Source organism: Haemorhous mexicanus, chromosome 1 (assembly GCF_027477595.1).
Source record: "Haemorhous mexicanus isolate bHaeMex1 chromosome 1, bHaeMex1.pri, whole genome shotgun sequence".
NCBI lineage: Eukaryota > Metazoa > Chordata > Aves > Passeriformes > Fringillidae > Haemorhous > Haemorhous mexicanus.
In genome coordinates this window covers 19,721,638-19,748,380 of record NC_082341.1, presented here as the reverse complement: position 1 = coordinate 19,748,380, position 26,743 = coordinate 19,721,638, and the positions used below count along the sequence as shown (strand labels likewise).

General features: G+C 34.7%; 1 protein-coding gene across 1 annotated transcript in view; it reads left to right on the top strand.

Annotated features, from left to right (window-relative positions):
- MALRD1 (MAM and LDL receptor class A domain containing 1) overlaps positions 1–26,743 on the top strand; it is a 235,075-nt gene that overhangs the window by 58,380 nt on the left and 149,952 nt on the right. The window contains exons 16-20 of the mRNA XM_059869616.1: positions 910–1,277; positions 2,713–3,125; positions 16,884–16,977; positions 19,677–19,850; positions 21,686–21,863. Of these exons, the coding sequence (XP_059725599.1) occupies positions 910–1,277; positions 2,713–3,125; positions 16,884–16,977; positions 19,677–19,850; positions 21,686–21,863 (1,227 nt within the window). The remainder of the gene's footprint in view (positions 1–909; positions 1,278–2,712; positions 3,126–16,883; positions 16,978–19,676; positions 19,851–21,685; positions 21,864–26,743) is intronic.

Below are 26,743 nucleotides of genomic sequence, written 5' to 3'. Positions count from 1 at the left end.
TCACCTTGAGTATCCAAAATTAGATGTCATTATTATTAAGCAGAAGTTCCCGTGTGAGAATCGGTTCTCTGCTTCCACTTATTTTTTCATATACACAGAGAAAACCAAACCAAACCAAACCAATAAAACCCCACAACTAAAATCAACAATCAAGCCCAAACAAACATTTTCAGTAATTTTCTTGTCTCAGTCTTTGTGCAAACTTGTGAAAGATAGACAGAAAAAATATTGCTTTGATAACTTGTTTTATAAGGCCAAACTGGTGTCACTGTTTAAATAAAGGTTTGACCTGACCTTAATAACAATTAAGTGCAGTTTATCTCAGTGGTGTCAAATACATCTGTCATAGGAAGTGGAACTGTCTTTTTATCCAAGATTCATTACTTGAATTTGGATATTACAAGCGTTGGTTGTATATGTGCTTCTGCTCCCAGTTTTGTTGTACAATTGCCAACCTAAGTATTTGTCAGTTTTAAATGCTGAAGGCTTAGAAGGCAACATGTTAACAAAAACTAACGTAGATAGAGAGCGCACTTATGCATTCAGTAGGTGTTCTGTTTTTCCTTCTTGAAAACTTTACAATCATGTACTGAATTAAATTTATAAAAAGAAATTATACATCTGAGTGAGCAGTGTTCATTGCTGAATATAAAAGCAAATGTGACTCTTCAGTTCTGGGTTTCAATTTAATGAAGTATGCTTCTTCTCTCAAAACCTTCAATTCTTGAGATGTGGCCTAGACTGATATAGCAGCCTATCTTACCATCATTCAGAAAATGGATTGACTTACAGGCCCTGTGGACTTCCTATATATCACAGAGATATAACAGAAAATATAGTGATCATTGTAACTGATGTAGTTCATTTTCATCATTTGCCCACTCAACATTCCTATTTTTCTCATTTTAGGTATTACAATTACGGACAGTCAGTTGGGGCAGCAGAGCTGCGATTGCTTGAGGATGGGCTGAGACAGCCTACTGTCCTTTGGAGGACATACTACAGCGAGGGAAATCAGTGGCTGAAGGCAGTCATTCAGCTTGGACGCCTTCCACATCCGTTCCAATTTTCTCTTGATAAAATCAGTCTGGGTGTTTATGATGGTGTCTCAGCAATTGATGATATTAGCTTTGAGAACTGTGCTCTCCCGCCTGCAGCATTGAGTTGTGAAGGTCCAAATCGCTTCTGGTGCAGAGACACGAAAGCGTGTATTGACAGTTTGTTGGTCTGTGATCTTGTGGATGACTGTGGGGATGGATCAGATGAAGACAGCTGTGGTGAGTACTCTCCAGCATTGCTGACTAACACCACTCAAAAGTTGACCTGCCAATTCACCCCTGGACTGAAAGAGCACAGAATTGCTACAGCCAGTAATGATTCCACTCAGCATAGTTAGAGATAGAACTGAATGGTAATTTTAAACTTAAATGCATATGATGAGTTAAACTGAGGGTAAAGGGAATTCTCTCTCCTTTATCCAAATCAGCTATATTTCTTTATCTTGTGTAAAACATGAACATTCATCACAAGTTTATTTTAAAAGGGAGGATGTAAAGTCAAGGTGCTATCTTTGATTTTACTGACACACGTACAGACATACTGATGGACTGAGAGGAGTGTATGTCCTACCTCTTCTTAGGACCTACATCTATCAAAAAAAAGTTAAAATATCTATATTAAAGTTAAGAATCATGCTTTACCTCTTTGTCCCCTTCAAAGAAAGCACTTGAAAGTACTGAGGAAACTATGAGTCGTTCCCATTTTTGACATTGACCTTAAGTGCTGAAGGGTGCTGTTGATGGTTTTTCCCCTGAAGCATGCATTCATCAATTTTAAGAACTTGAGAACATTAATATAAAATAAAATTAACTAGCATTTGCTTTATCACTTCCTGAGGTAACTGAATTATGCAAATCACAATCAGTTTGAGAATGGGGGGCACCTTACATGCTCGAGGTGATATCAGTCTGCAGCAATAATTGCTGAATATCAACTTTAAACTGCTGTAAATTTAAAAGAAAGTGAAGGCTTTCCAGCTTATCTTAGTTTTTCAACTTGTGGAATGCCTAGCTTATTTATAACCCATTTTGAGGTTTATGATAAAGTTTGAGTTGCAGTTTTAAACGCCATTAAATGCAACAACTTAATTAAAAAAAATGCTATTATGTCAGTTACTGCTTATTAAAAGCAGATACAAAGTTGGAATGCAAATTCTGACATATTTTACTGGTTTATATTAGAAGTAATCAATACATTTTGCCTTGGTGTCAAATAAAAAAATGCAGTTGTGTTATAAGTCTTTGATTTAACCTTGGTAAAATTATTGTGTTAATATTATTGAGGATAATAAAGATCTAAACCCCAATGTGTTTTTAAGACTACATCTGCCAAGCAAAAATACATTAGATCATTTATCACATATACCTACAAGACAGTATGGTGTGGTTTATTTCATTCAATTAACCTCAATTTTAACTCCTTTGATCTGTTCACTTTCAGTTAAAGAAGTTTACAGTCTTTAATTTTATTAATACATAAAATTAATAACATGGATAATTTTACTCACAGTTCTGTTTATTCAACAAATTAAGTGCAATTTGACAGATGCATATTGGAAATAAATATTTGCAAGGATAAAAAAAAAATATTAAAGCACCATCCCTTTTGATACTGCTTTTTTATTTTTGACATTCTGTTTTTTTTACATTTCAGACCCTGACCTACAGTGTGACTTTGAAAATGGGCTGTGCAACTGGGAGCAGGATGTACAGGATGACTTTGACTGGATCAGGATACAGGGTCCAACCCCCACAGTTAACACAGGCCCGTTAAAGGATCACACCACAGGCACAGCCAGGGGACACTACCTGTACCTGGAGTCCTCTGGGCCACGCCAGTTCCAAGATAAGGCAGTTTTGCTTAGTCCTCTCTTCAGCCCTTGTGGCTATGGAACCTGTGCCTTCCGCTTCCATTATCATATGTTTGGAAAAGAAGTTTATAAGCTGTCAGTCTTCCAAAGAACTGTGAGCAATGCTAAGGGGTGGCTGGTGTGGTACAAGTTTGGAAATCAAGAAAACAGATGGATCAGACAGACACTCTTCATCAGCAGTTCTAAGCCATTTCAGGTATGATCCCTCTAAGTTTTGAAGTGTTTATTTCCTGCATCATAAAACACTGAGAGTATATAAATAACTTCACATTCTCAAAGCTATTTGTAACTGTCTGATCAATTTTGCTTCAAAATATGTTTGTAGGCTTTTTTTAGGAAGTATATTAAATATTTTTGTTCTTGTGGTTGCATTAACTTTCCCCCTAAAGCACTTAATTTTAATATTTTGAATATGTCTTATTTAAAATGGATACTGTTTTGTTTTTCAAGGATTTGGTGAAAAAAATCTTATCCAAATCTGCTACAAAACAGTTTGATTCATTAATTCTGTTCAAAATAATGTCCTCTGCTTTGGCTTACTTTTAAAGAGTTACAAATTAATTTTTAATTATATAATGCCAGAAAATATATCAATACAAAATATTTGGCTGCCAGGTTAGACTAAGACTCAAAAATTCCTTGGAGAAATATATTATTAAAGTAAGTTACAGCTGTAAATCTTAACTTATATTTTCCTCTTTTAAATATTGTACATATCATTTATCTTTGATTATGTGTGGTTTTTTTATTACAGTTGGGATATTGTGCAGGGTTATTAGGGGAGACATTGGTTCACTTGATTGTCAGCTGCTCCTAAAATTACCATTCTCCTTTCCCCCACACCATATTATACTAAGAAACATCTTCCACCTTCCTATTAAACCTGATATAGTGCATTTTTTTCTTTAGATTGTTCATTATTTTTTCCCAAAACACTATTTTTAAGTAAAGAGAAATTCTATCCTCTTTGGTGGAAAAGGCATTAATAATACTGTGGATGCAAAGAGGCACATGGAAGGACAATGTTTATTTTCTGTCAAGGCCTTCTGTAAAAATATTAAGGCGTTTAAACATAATGCTATCAAAGCTCCTTCCCCTTCCCCTTCCCCTTCCTCTTCCATGTTCAGTGGTTTATCTGAAGAGCTATAAACCCTTGTGTCCTGTATTTGACCTCCTAAGAGTTAGGAAGGTCTATTGAGTAAGAGAAATGTTTTCCACCTGTTAGTGTTGTAGGGTTTTCTGTTGTACTTTCACAGATCTTATACTATTTTGGAATTTCAAAGATCTTATATTATTTCGATCTATTTTGGTTTCTCATATCATTTTTGAGGGGTGTGAGGTGTAAGTTTGATTGTTCTGAAGACAGAGATCAAGATCTGATGTTCATTATTGTGTATTGTGTATCCTATAATGGAGTTTGCTGAGTCACAACCTACAACACTTCAAAACTCAGAAGTTTTGAACATGTTCTACTATGTTGCCAAGTGCTGATTACTTTCCAATCTTTCTTTCTCTTTCCAAACTTGAAGTGTACAGTGTTTAAATTCACTATATTTGAAGTATTTCTACTGAGGTGTGCAGTAGAACAACCTCTCAGTTGGTTTTAGGCTGTGTCCAGGCTGTGTAACAGTATTAAAGCTGTACCTTCTATATTTACTCACTGTGTTCCCAACACTCCATACACTTAGGGTTTCACTGCTCTCACACCACATGCTTAAGGTCTTGTAGGTCACCTCAATGCTTCAAATGAAGTGTTTAGATTCGCTTGAGAATGGATTTTTTTTTTTTTTTTCATGAAAGTCTAAAAACTAACTAGTCTAAATAAAGACAGAACTTTTAAATAATTTTCTGGTCAAAATACCATAATCTTCTCTGTCTCTAACCAGAGCATCTTATCAGCTCTTACAGGATTTTCAGAGATTCCTAGTGAATAGAAAATGTTAGACTCTAGGACCAAAGATAGTCCAAGTCTTTGTCAGTCAGATCTCCATTTTGCTTTTTCTCTTCTAATGTGTGAGATAACCATACATCTCAGTTGTGTCCTCTTCCTCTTTCCTCCCTATGTAAATAGGTCATTTGTTGATCCCAATCAGAGACATAGTCACTATAAATAATAAATCCCTCCAATGCCCATTTTCAGTTTATTTGCTAAGCATGAGAAGCCAGATTTGGGAGTATATATACAATTGTGCCTATACACCAGCTTCTAGAAAAAGAAGGAATTGTCAGCCAAAGATTAAAAGCAGCAAAAAAAGGCATTTGAGAACCTATTGAAAGTCAGATTCTCTTTTGAAAGTTTTGAACTCTGTAGGTATGAAAATCTAGACCCTTTAATTGAATGCTCTGGCAGAAACCCAAAGGCAGCAGCAGACTCCCTTGGCTCACACTCACTCCCAAAAAAAGCCTCAGAATCTTAATTTTGTCAAGAAAGCTTTGTTCTGGCTGCCATTAAACCATGGTGAAATTTGTTGCTATTCCATCAGATGTTTCATACCAAAGTGTTAAATGTGTCATCATTGAGAACAATGGGAGTAGCTGGAGGAGGAAAGGTAAATGCAGCACTAAACTATTTAAACAAAAGGAATGCAGTTTTCTGAGATAAAATTAAGCATCTCTGTCAAATACTACTACAGACAAGTGTTAAAAATAGTCCCAAATACACATGCTTATAAAAAATTTTGCAGCTTTATTGATCTAGAGTTTCTCTTTCTCTACAAATTATGTTATCTGCAAGAAATTATACAATTCTTTCAATTGGAAAAATTCAAGTTAAAAATGATTTCTTATAAACTATTCCCTTTAATTCTGCAGAATACTTGTTTCAACATGAAAAAACCCCACTGTCGAGTGTCCTTGTCTCGTTACTTGTTCTGCATTTATTTTGATCCTGAGAAATTTACTTACATGTCTTTTCTTTAGATAAATGCCTCAAATGGTAGTAAAACAAAATTCTGTCTATGGTAACCTACTCATATTGATGATGAATAGTGTTTGCTGTTATCTTCTTTGGAATAATCATATCTGAAATAGTTTTTGCTCAGAAGAAGGTGCAAAGGTTCTATTTTAACATTTTAAAAAAATGTTACTCTTTAGCTTGCTCTATTTATTCATATGTCTGATGATACAGAAAAGGAAATGATGATATGTGAAAAATGACCAAATTCTATATCTCAATCCTTTTGGGCACTGTTGTCTCCTTTTTGTCATGATAGAAATCACACACCTATCGTGTCTGCCCTTAGAGACCTAGGGCAACTTCACAGTATTGCAAAATATATTATTAAAAAAAGAATCATTATCTTTGCCCCAATACAGTTATTCCCTTTTTTCTCATGCAGATTATACATTTATCTCTGTAAACAAAGATGGTTATAGATCTTTGATACTGCAAAGTGTAAGTAGTACATTAGGGAGTCTATAATCATTTTATGATGATTGCATAAAGGTCAGTTTTGAATTTTCTTCATTGGCTCTTATGACATTTAAAAATGCAAGTACAATGTTTAAGTCCATGGTTAACTATTACAGCTATATTTGGTTTCAATATTAAAAATTTAAGTATTCTGAGTATCATATATAAAACTTTACTTGTCCCTTCAAATTTAAAATGTTCTCGATTTAAGTGTGAAAAATAAGGACCAAAATCAGAAGAAAATAAATAATGCAAAATAACGAAATAACGTTGCAATTAAATAGATTTCAAATGCATTTGACAATTTCCTATTTTACAACTCGTTAAGAAAAGTAAACAAAAAAATCCTCTATAGTAATTTTAATCTTTTATCAATTAGGTATTAGCTTAGAAAGTAATGGAATATTGATTGAAAGTTAGAATGATACATTTTCTATGAATATAGAACAGCACTATGTTCTGTGAACACAAATATTAAACAATATTCTTTCTCCAACTGTTATTTTTATCTTTTGTGCTATTTTTTTTGAATATACAGGTACTTGTATTATGTTTTTTGTTTTGACTTTGACCTATTAGTTTCATATCAAATACTCATTTAGTGAGCATACATCTTTTACATCCAGGCTCTTGTCATTCATCTTGTCAAGAGAGATAGGAAGTGCTGAAAGTTGTACATGAGATACTAAGGTGGTAAGGGTACAGTCACGTAAGCTGTTCTGCTTTTTCACCCTCAAATCTTCCTTTTCACCCCTCAGTGGGATGAGATAGCAGCTGTTCTTTGGGGGTTCTGATGATCTGCTCTGTAATAAGTGAAATGGCATCACAAAAAACACTCTTCAGTTATTCCTGCAATTCTTGCTGTTTCTTGCAATTACTTTTCTGAGGAAAGGGAGGATTGATCAACACCTTCACCCCACCAGCCATTTCTGTAATGAAAAACTAAGAATTCTAAAGGTAAATGGAAATTTTGGTATAATTCCAGTTTAAAAACTATATTTATAGTGGTTTGGGGTTCTGTTTCAAACAAAAAGTGTCCTCTGTGGCAATTTTTGAAGTTTCAGAATGTAGTGTTTTTCTTTCATGCGTTTCTGGAGGTGATAATATTTTTCATAAATGAATAGTACAGGGGGACTTATAGTAAACTAAATACTCTTTTTACCAATTTAAGACAAGATAATGACTCACTAGTCTTCTTTGTTAGCTGTAATATCTTTTATGTAAGAATAATTACAATTTCATTTCCTACATAACAAGCATTAGAACTATGGAAATTACAAAATTTAGATCTTGTATCCCATTTTACAGCCCCTCAGAGGGAATATTTTAATAGGTTTGTAACATTGATAGTTTTGTAGACTTGAGTGAATTTTTCAGTCTTCTCTAGTCATTAATTGATAAGCATCAGGTTAAAGTTCTGGACTTATACTGGTGAATTCCAGAGCGTGTAGCTAATCAAACTTAACCAAACTTCTTTGCCCTCAACTTCTCTGGAAGAGTGTGCATTTCTCTTTATTGTCCCAAGGAGAAGTATTATTTCCTAGTGTGGAAAGCACAGGAAGAAAGAAAACAAATCAAAGTAATTGTGTATTTACCTTTATTTTTGGAACATTCAAGTGGGGAAAAAAAATTGGAAATATTTGACCCTTTCTAGAGCACTTGGGTAAACTGTGTTCCTTTCAGAAAGAGGGTTGCTTGAGATTTAGCAGAGAAACATCTAATCCACAGTGTTAAAAAAGCTTCATAAAGAAAGTTCATTAGTGATTTTTCTGAATAGAGGTAAGAGAGGTATTCTATGAAATCATTATGTTACCCTATCCAAGCAAAAGGAAATAGTATTTTAGGATGGTCTGTTGTACAGCTCCTTGCTGGTGGATGTTTTGTATACCAGAAACTACAAATAAAGTCAATAAGTAACTTGGAAAATTATTAGAAGCAAAGTCTGTTAAGGGCTAGGAGCACAATAATGAGGCTACCACCTCCCACCTGCCATGCACTGAGAATCTGGGTGGAACCACTGTGTGCCAGGACGTGGCATTGCTGGGGGTGATGCCGTCCATGGAGACATACACCCTGAGCTGTGCACAGCCAGCCTTGCCCCTGCACATCTGTGCTCCTGCACTCTGCTGCACAGAGCTTTTGGTGCCTTGGAGGCTCAGTCTTTTTGATATTCTAGCTGTGATTTCAGACTTTCTGCAGTCACTTTCACCCTTATTGAAGCAGGTTTGTTATTGTCAAGTGTTGCTAGCCTTCTGCCTTGATTTGATTGTCTATCTGCTTCCTTCTTCAGGGCCTCATTTCAGCGTGCTTTGACATACCAGTAGGAGTTTGTTAATGTTTAGTTGCTCAGATACATGTTTTTCATTTAAATCTGGTGTTGAAGCAGCTCTGAACTTATCAAGGACTTCTCTAAGACATTTATTATGTGTCTAATACCTACTTGTGATCATTTTTATGTTATTGCTTTTGATCCATTCCCTGCTAGTAATTTCCACACAAAGATTTAGAGAGCATGGATTTCCACTCAAAAAACAGCTTCAGTTTCAATTTTCGATTTATCACTCCTCATCTTCCTTCTCCTACTCTTCTCCTTTGAACTTCCCCTAATAAACTGCTGAGATTAGTATTCAGGAATTCTTTTTTTTTTTTCTTTTTTTTCCCCCCTGTCCTTTAAATGTTACCATTTGCTTTTGTTTCACCTTACTCCTCCAATAATACTTCAAATAAATGGATATCTAGACACATTTGCTGCATCTCAGTAGGTTTTTTTCTGACTATTCTTCTTTGTTTCTGATCTGTATGTTGGCTTCTTTCATCCCTGTTACCTCTTTGCATACTGCACAATACTTTGTGGTTTTTACATTTACATTGTTCTGTTGGTTTCTGGTCTGTTTACAGCAATTATTCTCATTTCGTTTTCATTGTGACATTGTACAGCCTGTAGTTTCAGGCAGACCCACACAGTTTTGTATGTAGCTGGCTCTGGAGCAAGTTTTTATTAATTGGCTAATATGGGCCTTTAAATATCCAAATACATGGGAATAGGAAGAGACATCTTGCACCAGATAAAAGGTTTCTTAAATTTTCCTCCAACCTGATCAGCACACTTCTCACCATCATTGTAAAAAATTTCTTTCTTCATGTCCAATCTAAATCTCTTCTTTTTCAATTTAAAATCATTGCCCCTTGTCCAGCCAGTATAAGTCTTGGAAAAAAGTCTCTCTCCATCTTTCTTATGAGCCAGCTTTAAGTATTGAAATGCTGCCATAAGGTCTCCACATATTCTTCCTTTCTCTAAATTCAAATCTTTCATCCTGTCTTCATAGCAGAGGTGTTCCAGTGCTCTGAGCAGTTGTTGTGGCCCTCCCCTAGACCTAGTCTTACAGGTCCGTGTGCTCTTATGCTGGGGAATCCAGAGCTGGATGCAGTACTGCAGGTGAGGGCTCACCAGGGTGGCGCAGAGTGGCAGAATCACCTCTCTTAGCTGGCTGGCCACACTTTTTGTATGAAGCCCAGGGCAAAGCCTACACAATTCTGTGAGTTATTTAAACAAAAACAGAAAAAAAAAAAAAAAACCAACCAGCCAACCAAAAACAATTACATACCCAAACCCCAAAAAGTTGCTGTCTTACCTATATTAACACTCATGCCTTTTTAGAATGTGTCCTGGCAGGTGTGATGTGCAGAGACAGTTTCAGGGTGGCTGAACTGTGCCAGAGGTTCCTCTACCACATCAAATCATGTGGATTAGTCCAAGTGTGTCCTGTTCAAGTGACAATGTCTTTTTGTATAGCAGCTCTAATTCTTGCACTCGTAGGTCCTCAGCTCTCCACCATGCCCCATCCTCACAACCAGCCTCAAGGGGCTGTAGAGGGCCAGGAACAAAAGATGACCTATCTCATGTTAATCTCATGTTCCTACTTCAGGCAGAGCTTGTATAGGCTCTAGTTTGGGCAGCTCATGCTCAGGTTTCCTAACTAGTCCACAATCTAGGTCAGAAACAATGTACACGTGGAGTGGACAACATGGGAACCAAGGCACTTGTGGGGAGGGGTGAAAAACAAATTTAAGACTTTGTGGTTGGTGGTGAGCTTTGTGTTAATAGTGAAGACTATTCAATACCTACAGTATGAAGTAAAATACAGAAAATTTTCATGCTGAAAATGTGTGTGGTACAATGCTGTGCGTTTGAAAACTAAGTAGTGTGAGTTTTTAAAAAAGTCATTCCTAAACAATAGTTTTGCCATTTTTGATAAATGGATTTCTGAGCATAGCAAACTATGGAAACAAGGAAATCACAGGAGGAATCAGGAAAATACATTGTATAAACCTTCAGAGAAAATTTTGTGGGCTTAGTTCAGTTCTTAGGGAAAGATAGTGGCCTTTTGTTCAGTGTTATCAGTATACTAAAGAGATAATCCCCTCCAAAAATAGAAATAATTTATTCTTTGTGCTATTTTTTTATTGATATGCTGTGGAAAATTTGTCATGATGCCATCAAGTCACAACATGTGCACATAGGGAACAAGGAATAAGAATTTCTAATCTACCTTTAATAATGCCTTTTCCAGTGAAAATTATATTCTTAATTTCATGTCTGTCATTCCCTTGCAATTTTTCTTGAGAGGGGAGAAAAGAAGGGGGACGTGGTGAGTGCATTTTACCTTTTTTGTCCCTATTTACATGCAGGCTGCTCAAAGGAAATCACATAAAGTAAAAATAGCCTTTCTGTTCTCTACTGAACTGTCAAGTTCTGCCCATGTTTTAAATATGGAAAACCTGAAATAATGAAAAGTTTTCACTATCTTTCAGAACCCACAGCCCACTGAGAGGCTGTGTTGGGCCATTTGCATTCAAGGGGCATCATGTAAGACAGGAGTTTTGTTTCCCTAAAAATTAAGAGTACTGTTTCACGATTCCTATTGGTAATACTATCTTACTTATCAGCAACTGCTCAACAGTAAAATAAGACTTGGATGACTTTTCAAGGAGAAGGAAAATGTTAGTGACTTTTATCTCATGGCTTAACTGGATCTAGAAAATATAACAGGAATATCAATATCTTTGAAAATATAACAGGAAGATCAGAGGAAAGCTGTACTTTTTTGAAGGTTTAATTAAATTTCCTTCCATAGAGCTATGCCTTATACCAAGCAGAGAGTTTTAAAAATATTTTTTGCAATCTTTGTGTTTATTGAGTATGCTTATAGCAGAATTAAGAAACAATGTAGAAATCTCCTCCCACTGAAGTATATGTCAAAACTCTCATTAACTGTAATGAAGACAGGATTTCATGCCAACCCACATGTCCTGGTGATATCTCTATGTTGTGGTTTCCTTACTTCGGGAGGTTAAGGCCATATGCATGGATGTAGGAGCAGCAACTCTATATAACTAAGTCAGGAAAAATCCTTTGGGTGAGGAAAGGTCCACATCATTAGGCAGAAGGTCTAATAGTGATCCCTTTGCTCATTAGCATTTGCTGCTGAACAGATAATTGACTGTTTATTACCACAAGTGTATTCACAAGCATTGAAAAGAAAGCAGTGAGTGCCTCCTCTCAGGATGCTCCTTATCTCAGCATGGAAGAGTTGCCTTAGCAGTGGGCACTGCATAGATCAGATAAAGTCTATCTATTCAGCCCAATGCAGACTTCCTTAGACAGAGATGTGAAGATGTCTTTCTGCAGCCCTTTATATTTTGATATGCTCTACTATACAAAAAGGAGGGACAGAAATACTCAGGTCATAACAAGTCATCCTGGTCAATGTGGGACACTTCTTTCAGGACCATATGTCCCAGGTATTTGATATAGTAACTGCCAGAATACTGGGCTTTTTTGTTTGTTTGTTTTTCTTATTTACATATAAAATCTGAGGAAAACTGTGTTTGGGAGAAAAGAAAGCAGACTGTGCATATCCTTGTAGATAAGTCAAAACTAACCAGGAATTTAGGTGGTTTAAATATAGTTTCATAATTATAATTGCTATATAGATGTTTCTCAAATGGGCATGCTAAATATGTTGTTTTATAAAACTAGAATCTCAGAAATTTTTAGGCACTGACAATATAGTACTCCTGCAATAGTTCTTCCAGTGCTAATATTACAGAGTGACAACAGGATCTTTCCTCTTGAATGAAGTTTTGTGACCTTAATACAGGAAAGTAAAGACTCCCAGAATATGTAGTTATTAATCCCACCAATATTACTGAATAGTCTAAAACAGGATAGAAATGTGATTCATCCCTGCACTTTAGAGAAACGCTGTGAAAAACATCATAAATCAGCATGAGGGTTCACAAGCTTATGGTGAAGTGTGATAAAGTGCTTTACTGAACTAGAACTAGTGTTTTTCAGTATCTTGTAAAACCAAGCACTGTAAAACATCAAATATTTGACACAAGATTTTTCATATTTGATGTGTGTAACCTTAAGAATATTGGTAACAATTCATTTGGACACCTTAGTGAAAGGACTTTATTTCAACTTTTGAAGTCTTGAGACATTAATTTCTAAAGCATTTTCAATGGTCATGAAAGAAAGGGGCTGATGAGCTTTGAAGAAGGGCAGTGTGATCTTGAGCTTTTCAGTGGGTATGATTTAAATGATTTGGTGACCCAGTGTTGATAATCTTTCCAGAAGCTGATGGCAGGTCTCCACTTGTGGTTGCTTTTGGGGTTAGAAAGGTTCCATGCAGCACATAACAGCTCTGATTGCCTAAATCATTCCCCACAAGAGAGGGAAAGCTGGGACAGACTGTGACAACCCAGGCATCCCTTTTTTTTTTTTTTTTTTCCCAAGACAAACTGTTTTGCAGAAGGTACAGAGGAGCAGGTCAGTGCCACTTAAACAGAATGCAACGAGTGGACACCTAAATGAGAGGCTGTGGGAATAATCTCAAGTCTACAGTGCCTACTCCTTTGATGGCAGCTGAAGAAGCAGAGAAACAGAGCCCAGGAGGAATAAATCACCATGTTTTGACTCATCAAAGCAGTCAATATCTTATTTGACATGAATTAACACCTACTCAAAAATTCAAAATCAAATCTAAATTTCTCTTTTTTTGAATAAAACCTTTTATGAAAGAATTGTATTTTCTTGGATATAGCTTCCCTTTTAATGTAATTCTTGAGAAATTATTATAGGAATATGTTCATGTGTTCTTGACAAAATTATTCTAAAGTGAAGACTTATGACATGACTTGTGACATAATCATGGGATAAAAATATTTTAACAAAAAGGAAGATTTGAAGCTTTGTTCTCTGTCTTGTCTTTTGTCTGTAATTACAAAAGTTCCATCACCTCATAAGGAATTTATTGCTTTTTGTTGAAAAATTATGATACAATTTTCTTTATTTATTCCTAGCATTAAAACATAGGGGCAATTTACTTCAGAGATATGCAGTGAAATGTGTAGGACTTTGCTTTTAGTAAGTTACAACAAATTTTTTTATGGAAAAGTGTTTTGTCAGTTATTTGTGTGGCTGTTCTTTCCTATTCAAACCAAATCAAATGCCTTCCTGCCAGAAATTATCGTAGAAACCTTATTTAAATTACTATGCTGTAACTAGAAATAATAACCACTAAATAACCCTGTTGACACCTCCTGTGACAAACCTGAGTTACTGTTTGTCTGAATTACAAGTTGAATACATTAGAACTAATATCACTATTTTCTAGACATTTGGAAACTTTCAGAATTTTGAATACGCCACAGTTTTTGAATTGATTTCCATTCTATCTTAAACTATGCTTGTATAGAAATTAAGATTTTACTTTGGAAACCTTCAGTGGGAATTGTGGCTATTGACAGAAAGGAGCATCACTGTAAAAACTGAGCATTTGTACAGAACAATATTATCCATTGTAATTCCTCTGTTAAGACTTGTCATGACATCCCTTCACTCTTCAAAAGCCTATTTTGTTCAAAATCTTAAGGGATCATTCTTTTTATGTATACAGAGTGTCATTCTGATGCAGTTTGATTTCATGGAATTGGGTTTTTTCCCCTCTTTTCTTTATGTCAAGTACCTTTTGATACCTTTATAGATTTCATTGAGTCTTGATCTCAGACTTCTGAAAACATGAAATTGGGAACTATTTATTCTCATTGAAATAACAAATGTGATGTGAAATGAGTTTCACAGCAGATGAATTTCCTAGAGGTGGCTTTCTAATACCTTATGAAGTTTGCAGAATTACATCTGCCAAATTTATTAAAGTGGTCAAAGTTTAACCACAGCTGCAAAGAGACTATTTATTGAGGCTCTAAACTCAGAAATTGGTCTTATTTTCAGTTTTAAGTGTATACCTATGCCACTATTACATTTTCTGTGTTGCTAATGACTTCATGCTGTATTTCAAAGTATCAGACTCCCCAGGTGCTTAGATAAATGTAAAAAAAAATAATGTGGGTGGGGAGATTTTAAACAACACAGTCATAATGATAATCAGCATAAGGGTATTTTGAATTCAATTCCTCCTAGAGAACTGTGTTCTCTCACTTCTAACTTTGAATATTTTTAATCCTTTTAAAAACATATTCCTGCTTAAGATGCAGCTTTCTTAAAGGAAATATGGGTGGAAGATGTTATATAAGGATGTTCTCAGCTCATGTGTCTTTCAGGACTGGGGACATGGGCACAGGCAGATTTGGAGACTGTAGCTCCTTGCACATCCCAAAGTGACATCCACAAGTGCACAATCCAATCCCATGGAAAATTAGTGTAGTTGAGAGGATATTTTGGTTTATCTTAGTAGTAGCTGTGTAATTAAATTAACTCACTGCTTCTTTTTCTAAATTTGAGCTAATTAATAAGTAATTAATTGCAGGTAGATAATCATTCATACTTTGAAAACAAATTGAAAATTATATTTAAACTACTGTGTGTTTGCCAGTCAACATGACCATGGTATGAGATTTGCCATTTTGGAATAATAAATTTCCTTGTGTGGCTTTTCCAAATAGTATATATTTTTGTTTGTCCTGTTTCCCATTCATAACCATTTGATTGCTATTGGTGCCAGTACTGTAGCATTGTCCCCATTTTAATCTAAAATACCCAAAAGCCTGGGGTAATATTGTAAAGAAAATTTGTGGATATCCTGAGGGAAAAATAAGAATGCCATATTGCTGTGAGAGCAATAAAAAACCAATGCTGTCATTTATTGTTGTCATTCACATGAAATATATTTTGTGCTAAAATGGCCCATCTGGAGCATATCCATAGCAGGGGACATTTACCTGTCTTCTTTTAGCATACTCATTAATTTTTTTTAATGAACATAATATATAAATGAAGTGTAATCATTTTTATTTACTCTGGTGACGTCAGCATCAGTAATAAATCTACAATTCACATGCCACTTCAAAACAGCAGAAACAAATTTGTCAGTGTTAACATATTTAGGCTGATATTATTCTTTTACTTTTATGGGATTAAGGCCATTCCTTGCATCATTTAAGTATTTTTCCCTCCTGTTGCAGGATAATAAATTTCAAGTGTAATATTTAAAAGGTCTCTGTATATATCATATGAAAAATGGCTCTTGTTCAATATACCCTTTCTTTATAAATAAATTACAACAATAATAGTAGAACTAACAGTACTCTGAAGCAGAACAGTCATATTTTTGCCACTGTTTATCCTTCATTAATGCGTAGGGATTTTTTACTTAAGCGAAGAAAAAACTGAAAAAAAAAATACATTATAAATTTTATACAGCATTTCTGAAACTGAATTTGTGTGTAGCATGTAAAGAAAGGATTTAAAACAATGATAAAGAAATAACAGTTTTTGAACTCTGTTGGATCAGCAAAAACATTTTTTCCAAAGTATGTTTTTTTAAGACTTTAATATTTTAATAAATAGGGGTTTATTATTTAGTTAAACTAAGAATACTCTTATCAAATCTTTCACCAATCACCTGATAGATATTTATCACTCAGCAACAGACAGAGGATTTATTTAGTCTTCCAGAGAGTATTTCACAAACACCAACTTCTCCAATTCCCTGGCAGTAGAAAATAATGAAGCAAATACAGCATTGACAAGTCTAATGAAACAGTAGAATATTTTTCTTTAAAAGGTTGCATAGCTCATTTCTTACCTGCCTAATTGTTTTCATCATAATGAAATTTGTATGAGTCTATATTTTTTTTACATGAATGGTGCTACATTTAAGCATGATTAATGTTATTGCAATAAGTACCAAAGGAGGTAATCATAATATGCCACTTACGATAATGTCTTGCAATCATTTTATATCACAATGATGTTTCAGTGAATATACACCATTGTGAAGCCAACTATTCTGTTATGGTTCACTGTGATTAATAAGACCACCAGAGAAAGCTGATAATAATTAATCGCTTTTGTAAATTGTCATTAAATATACTATATTCTCCAGAATATATTTAATCTCATTTTTAGTGAGAAACATGGCAAATTACTCCTCTATCAATTAATAGGAAATATTTAATGAGAAGTGGAAGTCTACTATACACTGAAAAAAGCTTTTGTTATTCTTGTTTTCCTAGATTTTGGTGAAAGGTATCGTAGGAGATGGTTTCACCGGAGACATTGGACTTGATGATGTGTCTTTTTTGGGCTGTACTCTTTACAATGGTAAGAGTTGAAATGCACATCTCCAAGCTGTGAGCTGATTCATTGCTATCATTTGTCAATATTGATACTAGAAAAGCAAAAACCAGGTTAAGATGTGAGTCAGGAAATCCAGACTTGTTTCTCAGCTCCTCAGACTCTCAAATCTGGGCATCAGGACAAAATAGGTTCTGCTGTGCATGTAAGGTCCAAAAGAGATCCTTAATGTGAAGTGTGCAGCTTCCATACACTTTTAGATCTTAAGTGCTAGAAGGTAGAAGAAACTTAGCTGTGTAAAGGAACTGAACTTTCATTCTGCCAATTCAGTTTGATACAGCTTTCCACCTCCCCCTAATAATTCTTAATGTATGTACTGTGCCAATTGGTCTCATGTGACAGCACACAAATAGTTCAGGTGATAGACCAACCTGTTGTCAAAAGTCATTGTTACCAAGGGTAGAACAATCGCTACAAAATTGTAAAATATTATATCCCAAAATACATGTACTTCCAGACACCAGACTCAGGATGTGGAGCTCACCACAGAATAGATTTCAAGGCAGCTACTGTCAGCTGCAGCAGACAGTGCAGGGTTATATGTGGTGTGCCAGTAGCTCTAAAATCACGACAGGGCTGTAGAGCAGCAAACAATTTAAAACAGTCTGAATATTAGAATCCTAGCACTTTAAAACACCCTAGTGTAGAACCATTTTGTTCTGCTACTCCAAAAATGTTTTATAGATATAATTAGTTCTATGAGGAATATCAAATGTGTATGATATTTCTTTTGCAGATAATTATCTAGTGTTTTACCATATTTATACAGGGTAAAGCAGTTATTGTAACATTTTGGATGTGAAGGCTTTTTGTAAATACTCAGTTAATGGATCATGCCTTATATTCAGGGAATAAAGTCTTAAAATAACTAATCAGAAAATCTATAAATAATTTCAAATTAGGTATGAAGAAAACTTTTAAACTAAACAAGAAATTGGAAAACAATGAGGGTCAGAGTTTCAAAGTTCATAACTAAGAAAAAAAATCCTCATTGTGTGTGGAAAGATAAATTGAAAATACTGAAGTATAATGATGGACAAGAATAATGGGTTTTTTTCTGTATATTTTTAAAATTGAGAGCAATTTTTGAGATAATCTATGGTCCTTATTTTATCTCCTCTATGCCATAAAAAATATTCCAACAGCAAAAGAACCAGTCAAAGAGACTGTGGCAATAGCCTGCAAAATAGACAACAGCTATGGCAAATTCCACCATATTTAACACCAGAAGGATAAGGTTGAAAAAGCAGGGTTCCCCTGTCCCTGTACACTAGAATCAAGCACTGCCCAATTGCTCTAGGTCCACTTTAAGTCACCAAATACTTACAGAGAGAGATGGGCTTGACAGCTCAGTGGTAAAGTCTCTCATAAGTAACATGAAAGATGTTGAATCTTTTGAATCTTGTACAGCTTCAGCACATCATTTGAATGCCCTGACCAAAGGCTATTCAGTGATGCTTGCTCTGGACAAAATGGTATTCAATAAAGTATAGAAAAAATTGTTTCAAAATAGAAGTATCAGATCCTCCTTTCTTTTCAGGTGTTGTGAAGGCTGTGGTTATTCAAAATTTCTTCTTCCATTTCAGTGTATCAGGAGCAGATCCTTAAATGAGGCATTTGTATTTAAAACTTTCTGGCCCAAAAGGTCCTTGCTATTGATCTGAGTTGTAGATAAATTTATCAATTCATACAATTTTTACTTCAAAACATTCCTTCCCCTAAGTCTTTTGTTTGAGTTTTAGGACATTTTGAGAGTATCATTCATTTGACTGGAAAATAATTTACTTAATTTCATAGATTTGCTTTCTACCCTAAAAAATAGAAATGGGTAATTTATTATCAGTATTAGTGCTCCAGCTGTCAGGGATAAAAAAAAATTTAAAAATATCCTCCCTATCCCAGAAACATTTAATATGAAAAGTCTTCACATGTATCTTTTAATTAACTCAGGTGCATTGTGCACTACAGCTAATAATTTCATAAATTATTAAATTTTAAAAAGGGGTTTTATAATGGAAATTCCTTTTATGGACAAGAATAGCAAAGGTTTTCAAGAAAAGAGAGTAAGCTTGAAGAAAGGTGCATAGTAAAGAACAGGAGGACAAAAAAAGACAATTGATTTGAAAGAAGTGGTAATGAGTTTGAATGAAATATAAAAGGAGGTGGTGGAACAAGGTGATGACCTCAGAATAATTTCTCTAATGAGAAAATAATTTTTTTCAGCGATTAATTTACAAGGTAAGAAGGTTACATAGTAATTTCCACAGTCCCTTGTAGTAATCAACATATTGAAGAACGCTATTATCATCTAAATAATCTGCTAGCCTTGGAGCAGAGGGAAAATCAGTTTCTGTGATTGCTGTGTGAGTGTCGGCATCAGGTTTTTGAAATTACTCACCGGGTTAATCCAAATTTGAAAGACTGGCAAGAGGTGTAAATCCTGCAAGTGTCAAAGATTATATGAATGATGTGACAAAAACAGGGCTTTCCACTGAGGAAAGCTCCAATTCAGCTCCTGCTGAACAGCATTTCAGTCACTCAGCTGTCCAGGCAGGATTCCAGTAAAGTCATATCCTGGAAAAGGGGAGTAGTGGCAAAGGGAGAAATTATTATGAAGATGGAATGCCTTAGTCCAGGTGCTCAACATCCTTTTGGCTCCTTTTTCAAAGGAGACTTGCCCACCATTTCTACAACTACTTCAGGAACTTCAGTTCCTGCCACGCTCCCCATGAACAACTGCACCGAGAAGGAGTTTGTCTGTCGAGCCTCTGGCCACTGCATCCAGATGATCAAGAAGTGTGATTTCAGACCTGACTGCTCTGATAAGTCTGATGAATCAGCTTGTGGTGAGTGGATCAAATCATGGTCTTTGCAAACTTACTAGTTTGTGGGTCTTAAATACATTGCTTTAGCAGCTCTATCTTACCTACACAATTTGGTATTAGCACTTAGATGTTATTTTAATGTGATTTTCCCCGGGAACATAGTAACATTTTATTCTTGATATGTCTGTTATAATGCCCTTTCTGCCATCTGATTCAGACTCAACATTTCAATTCAAGTTGCTACTGAAATGTAGTAGGGGAAGGAATCCTCAGTTCCCTAATGATTGGTAGCCATACATGACAATTTTAAGTGAGCACATTTTCTGAAAATGCTAAACAGTCCAGACTGGAAGAGAGAAAACCTTAGAGTTTCATCTTTGGGGTGGACATCTGGGAGTATCCACATCCAAACAGTATCTACATCTTAACTACTTCAATGAGTGTGGATGTTGGTTGGTTGGTTGGTGGGTTGGTTGGTTGGTTGGTGGGTTGGTTGGTTGGTGGGTTGGTTGGTTGGTTGGTTTTTGGCATTTTTTTATACAAAAATTGATTCAGCATCAGGAATAATTGTGAAATTCAGCCTACTCCACACCAAAGTGAGTTCCAGCCTGTAAAGCTCTGATAGTCTAATGGAACACTGTAAGGGGGACAATGGGAAAAGTCCACACATGATTCCTATAAAGATCTAAAACAATTGCTGATTGCTTCTGAGTTGCAGCAGTTCTCACTGTAGCATTTTAGAAGCTGTTAATTACTTCCTTTTGCGTCAAAGAACAGTACTTGAAAGTACCAAAGCCAGTTAATGAGGGGGACAGACATCTAGAGACAGTGACCTCATCAGCCTTTGTAAGCAAAACTATTGTCACTGAAAATAAAACTCTGAATTCATTACACATTCTGAAGGGAATTCAATCACCTCTCTCAGGGCTGAGGGCTCAGGCAGAATAAGTATCATTCCCTCCCTATGTCTATTTCCTACAGTAGTTTCCTATAGTGTGAAAAAACACCAACCTTTGAAATCTTGCCCTGAAACATAAATGCAGAGTCCTCTGAATATTTCTCCCCTCAAAACATTATCTTACAAAACATCTTTTTCTTCTAAGCAAGATAAATACTGTGGAGGATACACCTTTACATATTTGCTCTATCTGAGGTCTCCCATCACTAAGATGGGAATTTATGACTTAAATGACAATGCTGGACTAGGACTTAAAAATTTCTGGCCTGAAACAGAAATATGATCCCAGGAAGGTGTTATCTTTCTCAGAGGCACTTGAAGTATAATGTTTACAGAGCATGTTAAAAAGAGGAATAAGCATGTTTACAGAGCATGTTAAAAAGAGGAATAAGCATGTAATGCAACTCATCATTCTCAGGAAACGTCACAAATCTTCATATGGGCAGCCCATGAGATCACACTGGCTGCAGTTTCTTTCCTTAGTGAGGATATACAACCTATGAATCAAAACTCACTCTCTCTTTAGTCTACCATTTTTAGCCTTCAAGGAAGGAAGCATCAGGCACATTCTACCAACAAACCATGTTTTCTTGATGCAGCATTTACATGACAGATTATTAGAATTACCTGAAAGCTGGTCAGAACTCACATGAAGGTAGATACTGAAGAGCAAAGGAATTGGTATATTCCCAAAATTGGAATCTGTCTTATAGAGGATAAAATATAAAATTCATGTTTTATCTCAAAAGAAAAAATTTTGCATGTTAGTAATGTGTCAGTATTCACAGATACTGTAAATTGAATCCCTTTTATTTCCATGTTGCTTTTTGTGTTGTAACATGAGTTAATGATTTTCAATTTTTATATAAACATGAGTAATCACTGTTGATCTCTAAAGTTATGGAAGTCTGTGACTTTGAAGATAAAGACCTGTGTGGATGGCATCAACCAGCCTTGGAACAGATGTCAGGAAATTATTCCATACTTATCACAAAGACATTCAAGTGGCAACTTGGAAGAGGAGCAAATCTCTACCCTGAGGAAGAGCAACACTGCCCATTAACTGATCATACAACGTGAGTACAGTTTTTCATGTCTTTGAGTCTCTTCTAGAATGTGTGATCCTAACCACATGTAGATTGTCAAAGGAAAAACCTGCTGCATTTACAATATTGAAGCAGTTTACTGCTTTATTAATGACATGTCATTGACTGACAATATGTGAAGTAGGTATGACGGATCAATACTACAGTTTATTCAAAATTTTAAAAATCATTAATAAGCAGGTAAAAATTTCTAAACATCTTTCTATAAGTAACTCCAAAAGTTTCAGTGCCTCCCTATCCAGAGAAACATGTGCATAGGGATATATGGAGTACAAACCCCTTATGGGGAAGAAATGGCTCCTCCAGCATTCCCCTCCTTCCAGCACCCCAAACTGCCAGCCCAGCTGTTGGCTGCAGGCTGCTGCCAGCACCCAAGGGGACTGGTGCTCTCTCTGGTCTCTGCAGTGGTTGTGGCACCAGTGAGATCACCTCTGGCATGTCAAAACCTGGTGTTGGCCACTGCTCTTTGCACTGCATTATTAATTCCTGCTATTACAAATTTTCATCCTACTTTTACACTTCTTTTCAAGCTGATTTCTCTTTTGAAAGCTGACTTAATAATTAATTTGGCACCGCTTTATTTACTTCATTATGGTCATCCTCTTGATCAGTTTGAGGTGAATACCTTCCCAGACTTTATTTCCATAGAAAATTTATGGTCACTTTTCTACCTTACTAGCTATTGTTAGTTGTTAGCTATTGCTTCCAATTTTGTTATTGCTATTGTTAGCTATTACTCTTATCCCAGCAGTTTTGCCCAAGGGTGGGCTGTACAAGTTAACATAAAATGTCCTGTGAATTCTGCAATCATTTAATATTTAACTACTGCAATTCAACACTACCGTAGTTAGAGCTAGCTTCAGTTTAGCTGTTTTTTTTTTTACCAGTTCTTTTTATTTTACCATTTCTCTGGTTATTGATATAAGTTCATATTAAAATGTAAAATATTTCAATTATCTCAGTGAAGATTTGTAAATTAATGTTGAATTCTGGGTAGATTGCTTCAGATAGTTACCAGCTCCTCTGAAGATACTCCTTTGATTTATCTCAAGGAGCAAAAATAATCTTTTCTGCATGAACATTTGGTTTTAAATGTTTGGGGTTTTTTGTATTTTTGGTTTTTTTTATCAAGTGAGAAATGTGTCTTAAAAAAATTCATTAATCCAATGTATTCCAGTTAAAAGTAAGAGTTATTGTTAAAAAAACCCCTACAGGCAACTAACAAATGTATTGAGTACAATCCATTTTAAATGTTATACAATGTTAATAAAATGTTTTAAAATAAAGACTTATAAATGTTATCAAATAATTATAAATGTTATAAAATATTTTTCATTAATAAGGAAATTTCTGTACAGTGTAATTACTCTGAACAGACAAATACTTGCCTGGTTCTAGTGACTTGTATGTTTAGTTTCTGTGACAATAAACCATAATGTTCAAAGATGGTCTTTAAATTAAGACCACTTCAAAAAAATCTTTGTTGTATTGCTGCTTGTTTAAAATGATATTATTTTGCATTTAATCGGCCTGAATTTCTATTGCTATTAAAGAGTGAGCTCAGTATGTTAGTTTCACTGTGTACTTCATTAAAATTACTGTATTTTTACAAAAATCCCAAAACAGCAATACCAAACTCAAAAAAAATCATTCAACAACAGCAAAGAATTACAAGGTTGTCAAGCTGTTTCTAGGTCTCTACATTATATATGAAAAGGAATTTTGTCCCATAAAAAAGAGAAATGGTTTACAATAAATTAATAACTGTTTACAATAAATTAGCTGTCAAATCATTCATTGACTGTATTTAATTGTTTTATATTAGCCAATACCAGCCCTATATGTGTACTTAGTAAATCCTCCCACAACCTTTCCAGTATAGGTTTACCTTGGCACAGTGATACATGGAATTGTATTACTGGTTTTCAACATATTTCCAAGGTTTAATGCAACTAACAGTATATTGAAAAGGACTGATGAAAAGAGAAAGTAAATGATCCATAGAGATTGCAGCTTTCAGGCAGCTCTGTAATATACTGCTCTTGTGATGTTTCACATGAGATGCAGTTTGGTTCTATGGTTTCCCCCTTCCCTTTGTTTATTGGCCTATAGAGAAGTACAGAAGATAGATGCTTCCAAATTACCACAGGAGATGCAGAGCAGCAGTTTTTTAGAATTAAAACCCTGCTACATTTCATTTTATTTTCTCATCCATTTTCCCCAAATTTCCACTAGTTAGATGAGGCAAGCTGTGTTACTGTAATCCTGTGTGTTTGCAAATTAAAATAAAATATGCAGGACTATGTATAGAAATGTTTGGATTCATTATGATGCAAGAGTAGTTGGCAGTGCAGCTTACAATGAGTTCTTTCAGCAAAAATACCTTTGAATATTTGTAGTCAAACCATCTGCTTCCCCAGAATAAGTGCTTGGGCTAGCCACATGTAGGCTGGTGAATTGTGAGGTGAAGGTGTGAGTCTTTGAAGCTGTAATTACTTTAATTAAGTGAAAGTAATTACTTTGGAAATAGAGGGAACAGCTTGAATGTGTATATAGAAACCAAAAGAGGAATAGAAGAAGCACTCAAAAGACCACTATTCATACTCAAATGCAGAGCTCCTGTGAGGTGTTTCTATACCTGGCAAGTGGAATTCTCGATTGCAGTGACGTTTCTAAAAGCTGCAACCATAAAAGTATCAGTGTGTGTAGGCTTTACAAGTGTATTAAATTGGCAACAGCAAATGGATGTCTTTAGTTTTTTTCCTTTTTAAACAATCTGGTTAGTGATATGGCAAATTCTCTGACATTATTAATGATATCTGGGTGCAACTGTTAATGGAAAACTTTGTAGTCACTTAATTGATATGATAATTTATGCATCAAATATAATAAATCAAAACAAAAATGGATGCAAAAGTAAAACGAAGCTGACATGATAATTATTGCTGTGTAAATAGTTCCCCTGATAAACATATTTTTAATACATCTGTCTTTCTTTTGTGTCTTTTTTTCAGACAATCATTATCAAAATTCAAGAAAATTGGGAAAATTAAAGGTTTTAAGTAATATGCTTTAGCCCAGCAGTTTTTTCAGCAGTCAAAAAATGTTTTAAATTTGAGAGTCTAAGAAATTCAAAAGAGGAGAAAAAATTATAAAGTATTGTGTGTGTGGTTTTTCTATTTGCCTTGGGTTTTTAAATTTGTTTGTTGGTTGTTGGGTTTTTTTCCTTGTGTGTCCAACATAAATCAACTACTTTTAAGAATAAGCTAATGGCAGGAAATTATTTGTAGGATGATGTCAAATTATTTCATTACAAGAAATCATAATTTAATCAAACTTAATTTTGTACAAACAAAGAGAATATACCCAAAGTATTTTTTACCTCTTATGTTAGAACACCAGAGCATGGGATAAAACTCATAATGAAAATAAATTACACTGTGAATAATTTAATAATTTTCTTCCTGGATTTCGTATTTATTATGTAAAACAAAGTATCAGAGTTTTCTGTGATACACCTGAAGCATGGTCACAGATAGAATTTTTCGTTTGGAATTTTGACTTTTAGGATTCAATAATAAGTATGGCAGCTTTAATCCAATTAATAATAATAATAATAATAATAATAATAATAATAATAATAATAATAATAGTATATAATGTATATAATATTATATAATAGTATAATATAATAGTATAGTATAGTATATAATATATAATGCATAATATATAAAATAAATAATATAAAACAAATATATATAATAAATATAACAGCTTTATTTAGTACAAAAATTCCTTCTCACATTGGAGAAGGAATCTCTTCTCTGGCAGTTTTCTTTTGAGCAACTTTGTGATGTCAGTGTCCAATCACAGGTCTCAGTATGACTTGTGTTTTGATGTGCTAAGCACCTTTGGTTCCATTCAGTTTGAAATAACTATTGAACCTCAATCATGTGATAAAGTTCAGATGTGCAAGATAGAATTTTTTTCTCTAGCTCTGTGCAAAGAACTTGGTCAGCTGGCATCCAGCATTTTAGAGGCAGCTGTGAACAGAAGTAGAGGTTGACTTTGGCAATAGGAAATAAATCTATGACATTCTTTCAGAAAGCTGCCTTCCAAAAAACTTGCATCTGCTTTATTATGGCATGACAATCATATTACATTTTTTGTTTCTGAATTTATTAAGCCTTACTATTAAACGTTAATGGAGTGGCAGGTTTACTTGGAAAAAAAAAGTTTCAAATCCCAACAAGAGAATTTACACTTTTTTGGAATAACCGGTTTGAAACTAATATGACACATATGACTGTAAGTGAAAATCTGCATTCCTAATGACTGCTTGCTCTCAATTCTCTTTTAATTTTTTTTTTTTTTTAATCTATGCGGAAATGCTGAAATTTAATTCAAGGAAAGCTGTCCTTTCTTTTTTTTTTTCCTCAGGTTGTTAGATACAGATTTCAGTTACTGAATATTTTGGAGTAACCTAAAGAATTTAAGTGCTTGGAAGTGTTCAGCAGAGAAAATCTTTCTTTCTTTTTTCTTTAATTAAATTATTGGAGTTCTTCTCTTCCTTTAATACTGTTGGAAATTACACATTTTATAACATTTTAATTTTGAATATAGATTCTTTTTCTGAAACAATATCCTCACAGATGCAATAATCTTTATTTAAGGAAAAAATATTTTGAAGCCTATGAATATGTTATATGTCAAACTGCAAGAGGTCTGTGAAGGTTTTGTTCACATGTTATGACCTATCCTGTGTTATCTACAGAAGGATAAGTAGTCAAAGAATTTCTAGTGCAGACATTGAATATCTAACAAGTACAGATATGAAAGAAACAAGGTTA